Genomic DNA, 12153 nt, shown 5'->3' with positions numbered 1-12153 from the left:
AATTAAGGGAAAGATGTAGAATGGGAGAGAAACCCGAGATAAAATGCGACCGCAGACGCGCGATCGCCGAGGAAAAAAGTGGTCGATAAGATCTCCGATGTGAGGGAAAAGAAATTGTCCGCCGAAGTAGAGGCGAGGCGCGCAATGGGGTATGAACAGGAACAGAACCGTGGGTCTAGCCAGACGTCATACCCCTCTTCAAAAGCAGAGATTTGCGACGACACAGAGCTTGGGCTGATGCTAAAATTGCCAAAGTCTGTCTGCTTTTTTGAATCGGAGGCGCACCGATTGATTAAATGTTCCCAGATCAAGCTTCGTCGTCGGACGTCCGACGCCGAGGGGGCCGTTATACCCGGTAACCGTTCGTCCTTTGAGGGTGGGGCATTTCGACCTCTTAGGTAAATCCGAGCTCGGCCAGAAGGCATCATCGCCGAGCGGGCGAGTCCGCGGTCGCGGACTTTGATCACATCTCTCGTATTGACTTGCTCATCGTGTAAGTATCAGAGGCCAGGCCACTTTGCACTGTCGAGGCTGCGTAAGTACCGGTCACCGGCAATCAGCGCATGAGGGGCGAGTAGAACGTTAACTCCCCTATGGGTCGCGTGGGGCCAATTGGCATCACGGCGAAAAAGCGAAGCATTGTGGGTTTCCATGGCAGACCTGGAAGCAGTGGAGGAGGGGAGATTCTTAACTCGGGGTTGTACGGAGTACAAGCTTATAGTGGACGTCGTTGGTCGAAAGCAAAAGAAAGGAAGATGGATTCTAAGTCACATGATATGCAGGATCCCAAACGTCCAATTCAATTCTCCGTAAAGAGTAAATAAAAGGCCTCCCCAAAACATTGTCGTCTACAACGTGGTTTAGTCTATGGATCTATGTTATAACACAGTAGGGACCAGTATGAACAGCGGAGGCCCCGTGTGAAATCTGCCTAGGTCGCCACCGGATGCATGTTCTCCCATTTGTGGACGGCTTCAAGGGCAGCCGTCACTTTTAGTCCAATACGAGTGTCAAGTTCGTAGCTTTCCCACTTGGCAGCACGGTCAAGGTGTACCTTACACTCTGCCACTTGCTGTCTCTCTCCCATGGGTTGTTCTCCTTCTTTGGATTTGCTAGAGTTGGAGGATGGGCGCTCGGGCATCTCTGGTTGCGCGGCAACATTCGAGTCAAGCCCGTGAAGAGTCTGGTAGGTTGGCCGTTCCATCCAGATATTGGCAGCCATCTCAAAGTTGGCAGCTGGCAAAACCCAATCGTCCTTCAAGGCTCCCTTGAACACGGATTTGTCGTGGCCCAACACCTTAGTCTGGAGGATGTTCTTTGCCTCTTCGTGTTTGCGCAGAGACCGCAGCACGGCAGCCTTCAGAAGCTCCAAGATCGCTTTTTCCTCAGGTGCTTCAGAGGACCAATTCTTGTTGGCATCACTTTCGCACCACGCCAGGTGAGTTAAAGATTCCTCTAACTGGCTGTGAGTCATACGGCTATGTCCGTTCCAGAAGAAGATCATTTCCTCGATCGGGTCGATTCCAATGGCCTCCGCTAGAGGAACACCCCATTCCTTAGCCCGAGCCTCCCATTTGGCAATTTTGCGGGTCACAAACACGTCAAATGGCAGTTGACGGGCCATGAAACGCTTCTTACCAGCTAAAGGCGGGGCTTTTCGAATATACTCTGCGGCTTTAGTCGCATGCTCTTCGGCTTTCTTGGGGTCAGTTTGAATGGTTTTGCGGTAGAGTACAACGTGACATGACCCGGCGATATAGTAGTAGAGCGAGCGCGACCACGAGTTGAGGTCCACACACTGACTTTATTAATATCTTTCAATACCAATCAAATTTCATATAGAGACTTACCGCGATAAAGGATTCCGCGCAAATCTCGTACTTGTGGAGAAAGAGGGCATTCAAACTCTTCTCAAACATACAGAGGGCTTCGACCTGCTTCAGTTGACTCTTTTTGTCGGCGGAAAGAAGTTCCAGTGCGCCCTCTAAATCTTTGTTGGCCCCTTTCATGCGAGAAGCTTCCAAGAGCCACAGTTGGCTATCTGGGAACCGGGACCGCATCTCGGCCAACAGAGTATCCAGCCTTTCTTGCGGATAGCCCTCCACATCATCCTCACCAGGAGTTGGGTCAGGCATGATGTCACAATACCGCACGAACCCATTATAGAATCCCAACAGTGCCAGAGCAGCCATAGCGCCGATCAAGTTATGGAACTTGCTGGCCTGCCAGAGCATACGCAGTCCTCGCTGCTTGTCACCATGAAAGCCGATGATGGACAGGAGCTTACCGAAAGCTGGTGGCACCATCGAGATAAGCAGCAGTAAGATACCGAAACAGAAATTGGCCCCGGAATGGACAAACACGTCGATCTCGTTGCTGAAGACATCCGAGTCCGGGTCGTGGTTGATGTTATTCACTGCGCTGGGAGTCGATGTCCCGGAGGCGGGTTCAGGGTCCGGGGTAACTGTCAGGCCTGATAGTGATCGAGTGAGATCCTTTGTGTCGGGCGACACTGCACGAGCAGGCACCGCTAGGACGGGACTGGCAGATAACTCGCTGGATGCATCCGATTCGGACTTAAAATCCCTCTTGACACTGGCTTTGGCGAGGTCACTAGCAGTAGGCAGGAGGATCTGGCTGGGATCCCTCAGCTCCATGAACTTTTGTTCCATCTTCAAGATGGCATCTAATGTAATGTATGCCTTTCGTAGGCGGTAGAAGGCCTTGATGCTCTCTGTCAGACTCTCGTTCAATACTCCAACGACCGCACCCAGGAGTTGTGAGATCGCCTGACATAGCGCAAATTCGGACCCAGCGCTATAGATCTCGGAATGAAAAACATTTGGGGCATGGGCGTTGTGTTGCGCCCGGTGCTGTTCGCTGGTGGCTGAGGTTTCCGCTTCGTTGAGCCGTTCGGAAGCTGGAAAGTGTTAGCCTGGACAATGTCGCTTTCCCACGTCAAAGACACGAACCTTGTCGCATAATCTCCTGTTCAAAGCCCAAGGTCGCCCGAATGAAAGCCACCATGCCTCGTCCCAACTGCCCGGGAATGTCAGTACAAGTCCCTCTTGCGCTACGTCATCGGTCAGGTTCCGATTGCACACCCACAAGATGAAAGGTCGAAGTGCCGTTCGCCAGGCCATTCTCTGCGCCATCCACGTCGTCATTAAGGATGAAGGTCGTCGCTAAGTTTCATCGTCAGCTGTCGGAGCCTCCCCAAGTGCGACCAACGGGGCTTATACCTTTCATCGCTTCGTCCACTTCTCCGCGCGATCATCCGTTAGCACAAAGAATTCGTAGCCGTGCAGCCATGGCCCCCAGGCACCAAGAGAATCAGAGAAAATGACCGGGAGGAGCGCACGTACAGTCTTTCAACTCGGACAGCGAGTCCAGCGATTGGGTGGAGGCATTGGCGGGCTTTTTCCCGTACAGCCAGGACCCAACGCGCAACATGATCCCGAATCGATCACCGACGGAGCGAAACTCGACAAGATTTGAAAATTGAAGACCGGGACGGCGACTGTTTTCTCGCTCTTCGGGATCTTCGGAGCTCTGAGAGCGTCCGCCGCAGCAAGCGGGATCAAGGACGGATCGGGAAGAATGTCAACGGTCCCATGCGCGGAGCACGACGGACTTCCAAGAACATCAAGTGAGGCTGAAAGGGCACACAACTAGGCGAAGACCAAGTCCAGAGAATCTGGAGCGTCGAGTTATGAAGAAGGAAGAAGGCCAACCCAGAGATAATGCAAGACAAAGATCCCCGCAGAGGGGCCGAAAGAAGCCCGACCGAACTAAACCAGCTATCGTCCATGGGAGTTGCTTACGGCGCCGCTGGTGTTGTGCATAGACCGTTCTATGCCTTCTCGAGCAACCTATCGTTATAAGGAAGTCCTATCGTACAATCAGGGCTTACCCAAGCCATGAAGCCTTGGAATCGCCCAGATTGCCTAACAAGAGAAGGCCTCACGCAGGAACTCTCCTTCATTTCTACGATACCCTTCTCTAAAAGAATATCAGGCCTCAAATTCAGGCAGAATTGCCTATATAGGTTAGAATGCCAAGGAAATATGGCTCTGAAATCCATGGGCGCGAGGCTTTGCGAGGGGCTTTGGCGTGCCGGAGACTCCGAGGGGCGAAGCATAACGGGAAATATGCGCTTGTTCGGCAACTTCGCTTCCAGGAACTATGATCCCGCTAAGATGTGACAACGAGCAACGAATTCGTATTACGAAGAGTATCGGAAATCAACGTCATAGTCTGTACAGGCTTCGCACGTTTGCCAGGCCTATGATCCCAGCCCCACGCAGGAGACTTGTAGGACACCAGCGTGCCCACAAGCTCGTTTTGGAGCTGTCGAGGTCTAACTCTTATTGGTTTGAGAATGTTAAGCTCCTTTGAGCTTTTACTCTCATTCTAATAATTTTCCAGTCAAGATGGTGTCTAGAATACTGAAAGATAGGTAGAATACCGGGCCTTCCTCTCTATAGTAGCAGTCGATCACCGTATACATCATCGTTATCGCCTATCGCTCTGACTAAGGCGCCCGAGCACCGACCCAAGCTCGACCACCACGAACCCCATCCAAACAACATCATCCACCACCAGCACCACCAACCCCTTCTCTCTCCGCAAACCTTGTCTGCGGAAGGCCCTTCTACTTCCCATTCTTTTCGCCTTCTTCTCCAGAATCTCCTGGCCATCACCTCATATCCCTCAACACCCACATCCTCCAACTCCCGCACACACCATGTCCAATTCTACCCAAGCCCAGACCAAAGCCGACGCCTCGGAACAGCCCCAGCAGCAACAGAAGCCTCAAGTGCTGGAGGAAGATGATGAATTCGAGGATTTCCCCGTTGAAGGTAAAAGGCGATGCCAGGTCCCTCTCTAGGCCCCCCGGCCACGCGCACTTGCGCTAACCATGCTCGTCACCAGACTGGACCCAGGAAGAGACCGACCAGCAAACAGCCAACGACGGGAACGAGCACCTGTGGGAGGAGAGCTGGGATGATAATGACAAGGATGAAGACTTTTCGCAGCAGCTGAAGTGAGTCATTTTTGTGTTTGGGCCTGAATTTATCCCCCACCCGCTGCCTCATCTGGTGCGCAAAAGGACGGTCATGCCCTGCTGCGCCGAGGAAGTCCTCTTGTTTTGTTTTATTCTTTCTTTTGCTTCCACACTCTGTCTGGTGGCCTTCATGAACTAGTAAGACTAACAGCATTATCTTTGCAGGGAGGAGCTCAAGAAGGTCCAGGCGTCGCAGTAGGCTAGACAACAACGGCGTTTAAGCTTACCGGAGATGAGGTTAAAGAGCAAAAGACAAACTGGATCATACCTCTACGTTTTTGCGTTTCGTTTCTGATAGAACGCCCACGTGTTGGCTCTCTTAACGCTCTAACTCGCACATCACAAAACAAAACTATACCCCCCCTTGACTGGATGGATTTGAGACGAACGAAGACGATGAAGCGCGCACCGTGATATGCCCTGGGCCCGGGGTCTTTTCCAAAGGAACTTGGCTGATGGAACGGGCGGTCTTTCTAGAGGGGACAAGGGTCCGCCGCCAATCTTATTGGATTTATGGTTCGTGTCCTTAAACACATTGCTGCGGACATGGACAAGCGCCTGCTCTGTGGAACCGAGCAACTCGGCTGGAATAATACATATGATGCCCCCCTTCAGATATCTCACTATTCCTTCTGGTCTCCAGGTAGACTGGTTTCACGCGTAGAGCTTGTATTGTAGTTTTTTTTTACTGTGTCCCCGTCTGGCATTTTGAACTTCTATATGCTTGCTATATCTTGTGGAACCCCCGCTCCCTTGCCCCAGGGTCCTCGCAACTAAACCCGAAGGACCTGGCCGCTCACAGTTTCGGTCGCGTATCTGACCACAAATAGACTTAGCTACTAAGCATATAGAAACGCCAAGAGCGCATAGAGCGCATAGAGCACAGAGCGGGGGAGGCTTGATTTGAAAGGAATATTTTGTCATTTATAAGGGAATAAACAGCTTTTGGCTGTGTACATTACAGTTTCGTTAAAAAGTCTCTCGTCCCGGACAAACACAGGAGAGTAACCTGGAACTTCCTCCATGTGCCATTTTTACTTACTGGACAGAGCAGCAACACCCGGAAGGTCCTTGCCCTCCAAGAGCTCGAGCGAGGCACCGCCGCCGGTCGAGACGTGGGAGAGCTTGTCCTCGACGCCATACTTAGCCGCGACGGTGGCGGTGTCACCGCCGCCAATGATGACGATGGAACCAGACTGGGCGGCCTTGACAGCGGCATCGAGGGTCTTCTCGGTGGCGTTGGCGAAGGGCTTCAGCTCGAAGACACCTGGAGGTCCATTCCACAGGATGGTCTTGGCCTTGCCGATAACCTCCTCGTACTTCTTGACGGACTCAGGACCGACATCCAGACCCATGTAGCCGTCGGGGATACCTTCAGCATCGGTGGCGGCGCCGATGGTAGCCTCGGCGGAGAATTTATCGGCGGTGACGTAGTCGACGGGCAGGACAATCTCGACGTTGTACTTCTTGGCCTTCTCGACAATGTCGCCGACGATCTTGCTGCCGGCCTCGTCGAAGAGAGAGTTGCCGATCTTGACGTTCTCCAGGGTCTTCTTGAAGGTGAACGCCATCCCACCAGTGATGATCAGGCTGTTAACCTTGGGCAGCAGGTTATCGATCAGCTGGATCTTGTCGGAGACCTTAGCACCACCCAGGATGGCGAGGAAGGGACGTTGGGGGTTCTCCAGAGCCTTAGCGAAGTATTCCAGCTCCTTCTTGACAAGGAAACCGGCGGCCTTTTGGGGCAGCTCAACGCCAACCATGGAGCTGTGAGCGCGGTGAGCAGTGCCGAAGGCATCGTCTGGAAGATGAGAAAAAGACCACTCATTAGTACTTATGCATTAGATGGCACATAAGTCCGATGAGAACCGGAGTGACAACTTACTGATATAGATATCACCCAGGGCAGTGAGACCCTTGCGGAACTCAGCAACCTTCTCCTTGTCGGCCTTGACCTTCTTGCCCTCGGCGTCCTTGGAGGAGCCCTCCTCCTCGGCGTGGAAACGCAGGTTCTCCAGCAGCACGACCTGACCACCGGTAGCCTTGTTGACGGTCTCCTCAACCTGAGGGCCGACACAGTCCTCGGTGAAGATAACGCTCTTGCCCAGCAACTTCTCGAGCTCAGGGACAACTGGCTTAAGGCTGTACTTGGGGTTGGGCTTGCCGTCGGGACGACCCAAGTGGGACATCAGGACAATAGCCTTGGCGCCCTTCTCGATGGCATACTTGATGGTGGGCAGGGCACCGACAATGCGCTGCGGGTTGGTGACCTTCAGGTTGTTGTCGAGGGGGACGTTGAAGTCGACCTGAGGGGATGATAATGATGAGCCATTGAGTGGCAGAAGTAAAGACTTAGAGGGGCTACATACCCGAATCAGGACACGCTTGTCCTTAAGGTCGACATCGGTGATGTTCAGCTTGTTGGAGAGCGACATTGTTGGCAGAAGTCTGTGAAGTCAGTGAGGGGGCTCCCTGAAGCTACAAGGTTATAGAGATGGGTTAAGTACCTCAATGACGAACGGAAACGAAGAAAGAGAGCCAGAGGGGGAAGTAGGTGAAGGAAGAAAAAGCAACAGGGAGAAGAGAGATCTAAATCAGGCCACGGTGAGTCGCGACGAGTCGAGAGGATGGAGGGGCACGTTTGGAGGGACGTGGTGGGGCTGGCCGGTGAAGGAGGTCGGCCGCATCCAGCGTGGTCGCAGGGGATAGTACTTGCCACGGATGTGTTGAACTCCACTGAGGTACTTGAAAAGTAGTGATGCCCTCACTTTCGTGCAAGTACCTCTAGCTTAGTCTCTACACCCTCCAGAAGTATTCCGACCTGCTCCGGGTACAATAGATCGGGCTGATGCGGGACTGATGTCAGAGCTCCCGTCGATGCGGAACAGCCCGGGCACTCTGGGGTCCTCTATAGCCTCGGAGTCGGGGAATTCTGGGGAGATTACTAGGCAAGGTACGCGTTTCGGGGGTTTCATTGGCCAGGCTGGAATTGTCCATAGCCGCTACGGTGTTGGCCACGGCAGAGTGCCTCTAGGCATAGTCACAGCAGAAGAACACGATTTTCTAAGAAGCTTTCAAATAGTGCCCAGATAAAATTAAGTGGACGAGTGAAATAAGCAAAATTGAGAATGTACCCTGAATCGACTTTCCCGATGTGCAAGAATAGAAAGAGAGAGGGAAAACCCCGAGACCCATTTTTCCCAATGCAACCGGTATCCCCATGGAAACAAAGAACGAAACCAATTCATATCCCCTGTACACGAAGCCAGAAATGGAGACCAACACAAACCAGGACGCCAGAAAGAAGAGATCATGAAGCAAGCGGTGTAAGACCAGAAGAAGGGTTCGTTAAACGTGACATTTCTGTGGTAGGTGCAGGTCATCAAGACTCCTCCGAGGAGTTCGTCAGTGAGAGGTACGCAGTCCACGCAATGCCAATGCAGGATACGAATGGCTAGGGGTGAAGTAATTAGCATTGTTGATAATCTCTGGCGTTACTCGGACTCGACTTACTATCTGAAACTGAATAGGGATGACCCGAAAATTGAGGATTTGCACCGCCGGCCAGAGCACGAAGTTGGCCTTCAGGGTGGGTAGGTATACATCTCGGAATTTCTGCGTTAGTGCGCGTTTACCTCCTCCCTCAGCAATCGTCATGTATGTAAAGAAGCAGGCCAGACCTATTTGAACATGTCAGCACGGATCTCTGAATCCCCAAGAACAAGAGCCACCGGCCGACGACGTACCAAAGGGCGCAAAGATGAGCTGGTCAAAAACAACACGCTTCAGGGCCGGTATACTCGGGTTCTTCTTCGTAAGAGGAAAAGCCCTGGACAGAAATCCGAACCACTGGAACTGCACCGGCGCCATAAAGAAACCATATGCCATGAACCGTGTCAATCGCTCAAAATCGAAGGGTGGCAGTGAGCCTTGTGTATAGCCCAGCTCCCCAACCGCAGGCGGCTTCTCCTTATCCAAATCATGAATCTCAATTGAAATGAAATCCTGGTTCTCCTGGGATCTTTGTTCCGAGCGAGCCTTGAACGCCGTGATCAACTGCGCAACGGTGTCGGCGACCCCACCAAGCACCTGTAGTATTCATCCGTCGTTAATAATCATTCTGATGTGCGGGAAATCGCGGGAAATTCAAGAAAGAGCGGAATGTGTGTTGTCAAGAGCAAGAGGGAGAGGCTTACGGCGTTGGTCACCATTGTGGTGAGCACTATCATTGCGTAACTGGTTAGTCACTGGTCGCACATCCTCGCGGGAACCGGCGGGGTGGGCGGCTTACCTGGCTTTTCTGCATAGTAAGTGTTGAACTTGGCCGCAATTCGAGTTGCTACGGCCATCTCAACGAGAAAAATGATCGTGTGCAGGAGTGGCTAGATAATCATAGAACAACCACGATCAGCACTCTATAGGGCAAGACGGTACCAAGGGGCGACCGAGAAGCCCAGGAGACGACTTACCACACGACCGTAGATGTATCGTCTGTTTAGTCCATCCAGGACTTTTCGCTTCACGGAAGTAATCATGGCGACAAAGGGTGGATGTGGCACCGCTTTATGGGAGATTTGGGTGATCGAAGGCAAGATTTCCAGCCGGGGAAGTTTGGGCGGCTGCGCGCCAGAATGACGCAAATCGAACGGGAACCAGAGCGACAGGAGGCGTTGGACCGGTATCCGGCTCCTTTTTGGGTAAGTCCTTGGCTTTTCCCCTGGGACGACGATAAGACGAAGAGGGGAGGAAGGAGCAGGTTACAAGTCAAAGAGGAGGATGTCTCTACCCCGGATCGAAGTGGATGATGCGACTCCGCTCCATGATTTTCTGACTAACAGAAAGTCACGGGCAACACAACATTGGGCGGTGACGACTTGTCCGCTCAGCCTTGCGCGCGCGCGGTTATCGCTCGACCTATCAGCATTGGACCTGGGGGCTTGGCCCGCCAGGCAGCTACAGTACGGTTCTTTGCGCAATTTTTGTTACTGTGACAGACTGATGTGTCATAAGGGTTGGGTGAATTTCTGTGATAGGCTCATACACATTCAAAATATACAGTACCCGCGGCCATTTTTAGAGTTTATGAAGATGATCGAGGTTGGTCGTCTGCCAGAATGTCTGGTAGATCTCGAATATCAGTCGTTTCGTTCGTGTTCACATCCACAAGGCGCACCGCTTCGAGATGAAGGGGACCAGTTGCCAAGGGTAGAAGCTTCAATTCTGTTGAATGGCATGTTCCAGGTAAAAGGGGACTATGCAAAGGTTGGTGTCAATGACCCGCGCGGAAGGAGTCAATATAATAAGGAAGAAACTTACCCGACCCGGATATCGGTGCTAAGGCTGATTAACTCAGCATCCTGGCCCGCAACGCTCTTTTGCATCGCATGCACAATATTATCATCAGTAACAGCTTCGGCCACTTGGTCCTCCTTCCGGCTTGATATCGAAGATGAAGAGGGACGGGCCATGTGGCCTCGTGGGTCGACACGTTTCCGCCGCGGAATCGCGATCAGCGCGAACTTGCGAGGGATATTGGAGCGGTTCACAATGAAAACGTCCCAGGAGAACGGCGATCCAACCTGCACGCGCACCGGTCCCGAGAACGAGATGGTGACACCCACATCGGTGATCGAATAAGCACGCTCGCGTAAAGAGCTCCGGATATTGGGAGCAGTACCCGGTCGGCCAGATTGGCCAACGGAGAGGCTCGAAGGACGATTGGTCCTCTGCAACGCTGGGCTGGGGCTGCCGAAGGTCGGATTGAGAGCCATGGAGAAATCGACGTTGGTTTTCCACTGCATCGAGATTCGGGGCTGGCAGGTATCATCTAGGAGAATAACAGCCCCGAGGGAGATGTCGAGCGTGCTAATCATGGCCGTCGTTGATGGATTTGTCTCAGGTCCATAGTCTGGAGTCAGTTTGTAGACAAGAGTCACATCATCCCGAGGTCGGCAGGTCAGCGGAAGTGACAATCCCGGAACATCTGACATACTCTCAATGGTGCCGTCGGATAGGTGTAGCTCTGCTTTGTCGAACGAGACTTCACTGTTCAGAAACGGTGTCACTTCGAAATCAAGACTCGCAATGGTTGTCGGGAGGCCAGTGTAAGAACTCAACCGAGAATAGCGAATCCGCGCACTGGCAGCAGGTACCACACGGAAGGGATGACCATGTTGTTGTTGGATATTGTATATTGGGTCTTCAGTGGACGTGGTTGGTACCACCCGTAACAATCTTGATGCAGGAAGAAATGGCTCTTTCTGGGTGAGAGATTTATCTCCAGATAGAGCCTGGAGCATATTCGTTGACGCAGGGACGAGTGCGGGTAGATAATCATCTTCATTCTCTTCGGGTAGGCAGGTTTCGGAAGGACTGAGACTGGCGGACGCAATGAATAGAAGAGATGGATGCTGGATGCGATTTCGCGGGCGTCCTTCATATCGTCAGCGACGCAATATATTTCCTGGGGATACGAGTGAACTCACGGAGGAATGTATCCAAGTTCCAAATGAGGTAGACGTGGTTCCCCGTTCCGGCTTCACCCTCAAACTCATTGAAAATCACCAATGGCTCCTCATCGGTGTCCACAATACCAGAAAATATCACTTCGCGAGTCGGCGTCGGGTTTTCTGCCACCGACTCTGCTGGGTCTACCGCATAGACATCGAGTCTGATTTCGAGACGGGGTAAATAATGTTTGAGGATCGCTTCTGTGCAGTCCGAGAGTCGCAGAACGATACGGACGGGAAGGAATTCATCTGGATGGAGTCAGTAAGAGATCTACACATTGTACAATCTAACGTCCCGTTACATACCAAAAAAGAGCAAAGCGCGCTGAGGGATTGAGGAAAGCACTGAGGGAAGGTCATCTGCACCATCCTCCAGGGCCGAGGTCAGGGCACCTTCGATATCCAGCCCCGGGGCATGCGGCACAACTGTGTCTAGAACAGCATGCCGCAGAAATTCACCGGGAATCTCCAGGCCAGGCATTGCGACAACTTCTTGTCGCATGCAACTGTCAACAGGCTCCCAGGGAAGTAAATCGGAGTGTTGCGCGCAATAAGGAGATACCAACGCCGAGCGGG

The 12153-nt window shown here is 52.5% G+C and overlaps 5 protein-coding genes across 5 annotated transcripts; 1 reads left to right on the top strand and 4 right to left on the bottom strand.

The window, feature by feature from the left end:
- Nucleotides 1–931: 931 nt before the first annotated feature.
- On the bottom strand, nt 932–3453 carry N7462_000549 (TTC39/IML2 family protein; the record flags this gene model as incomplete). Its single annotated transcript, XM_057072275.1, has 5 exons — nt 932–1798; nt 1851–2920; nt 2973–3039; nt 3109–3185; nt 3366–3453. 5 exons carry the CDS (start codon nt 3451–3453, stop codon nt 932–934), a joined length of 2169 nt encoding a protein of 722 aa, XP_056938805.1.
- Nucleotides 3454–4747: 1294 nt separating this feature from the next.
- N7462_000548 (proteasome regulatory particle lid subunit SEM1) lies at nt 4748–5267 on the top strand (the record flags this gene model as incomplete). The annotated part of the gene is made up of 3 exons (XM_057072274.1): nt 4748–4862; nt 4936–5047; nt 5234–5267. 3 exons carry the CDS (start codon nt 4748–4750, stop codon nt 5265–5267), a joined length of 261 nt encoding a protein of 86 aa, XP_056938804.1.
- Nucleotides 5268–6102: 835 nt separating this feature from the next.
- Nucleotides 6103–7503, bottom strand: pgkA (phosphoglycerate kinase pgkA; the record flags this gene model as incomplete). The annotated part of the gene is made up of 3 exons (XM_057072273.1): nt 6103–6869; nt 6954–7374; nt 7438–7503. The coding sequence occupies 3 exons, from the start codon at nt 7501–7503 to the stop codon at nt 6103–6105; spliced, it is 1254 nt and encodes a 417-aa protein (XP_056938803.1).
- A 947-nt stretch (nt 7504–8450) lies between these two features.
- Nucleotides 8451–9603, bottom strand: N7462_000546 (Mpv17/PMP22 family protein; the record flags this gene model as incomplete). Its single annotated transcript, XM_057072272.1, has 6 exons — nt 8451–8522; nt 8582–8748; nt 8815–9157; nt 9265–9290; nt 9360–9450; nt 9538–9603. The coding sequence occupies 6 exons, from the start codon at nt 9601–9603 to the stop codon at nt 8451–8453; spliced, it is 765 nt and encodes a 254-aa protein (XP_056938802.1).
- Nucleotides 9604–10148: 545 nt separating this feature from the next.
- Nucleotides 10149–12058, bottom strand: N7462_000545 (TRAPP trafficking subunit Trs65 domain-containing protein; the record flags this gene model as incomplete). The annotated part of the gene is made up of 4 exons (XM_057072271.1): nt 10149–10320; nt 10385–11501; nt 11554–11826; nt 11884–12058. 4 exons carry the CDS (start codon nt 12056–12058, stop codon nt 10149–10151), a joined length of 1737 nt encoding a protein of 578 aa, XP_056938801.1.
- Nucleotides 12059–12153: the final 95 nt, after the last annotated feature.

This window comes from Penicillium macrosclerotiorum, assembly GCF_028827735.1.
Source record: "Penicillium macrosclerotiorum strain IBT 26536 chromosome Unknown utg000001l_segment0_segment0, whole genome shotgun sequence".
Lineage (NCBI taxonomy): Eukaryota > Fungi > Ascomycota > Eurotiomycetes > Eurotiales > Aspergillaceae > Penicillium > Penicillium macrosclerotiorum.
Note: the sequence above shows the minus strand (reverse complement) of the source record. Positions and strands in the feature narration are given on the sequence as shown.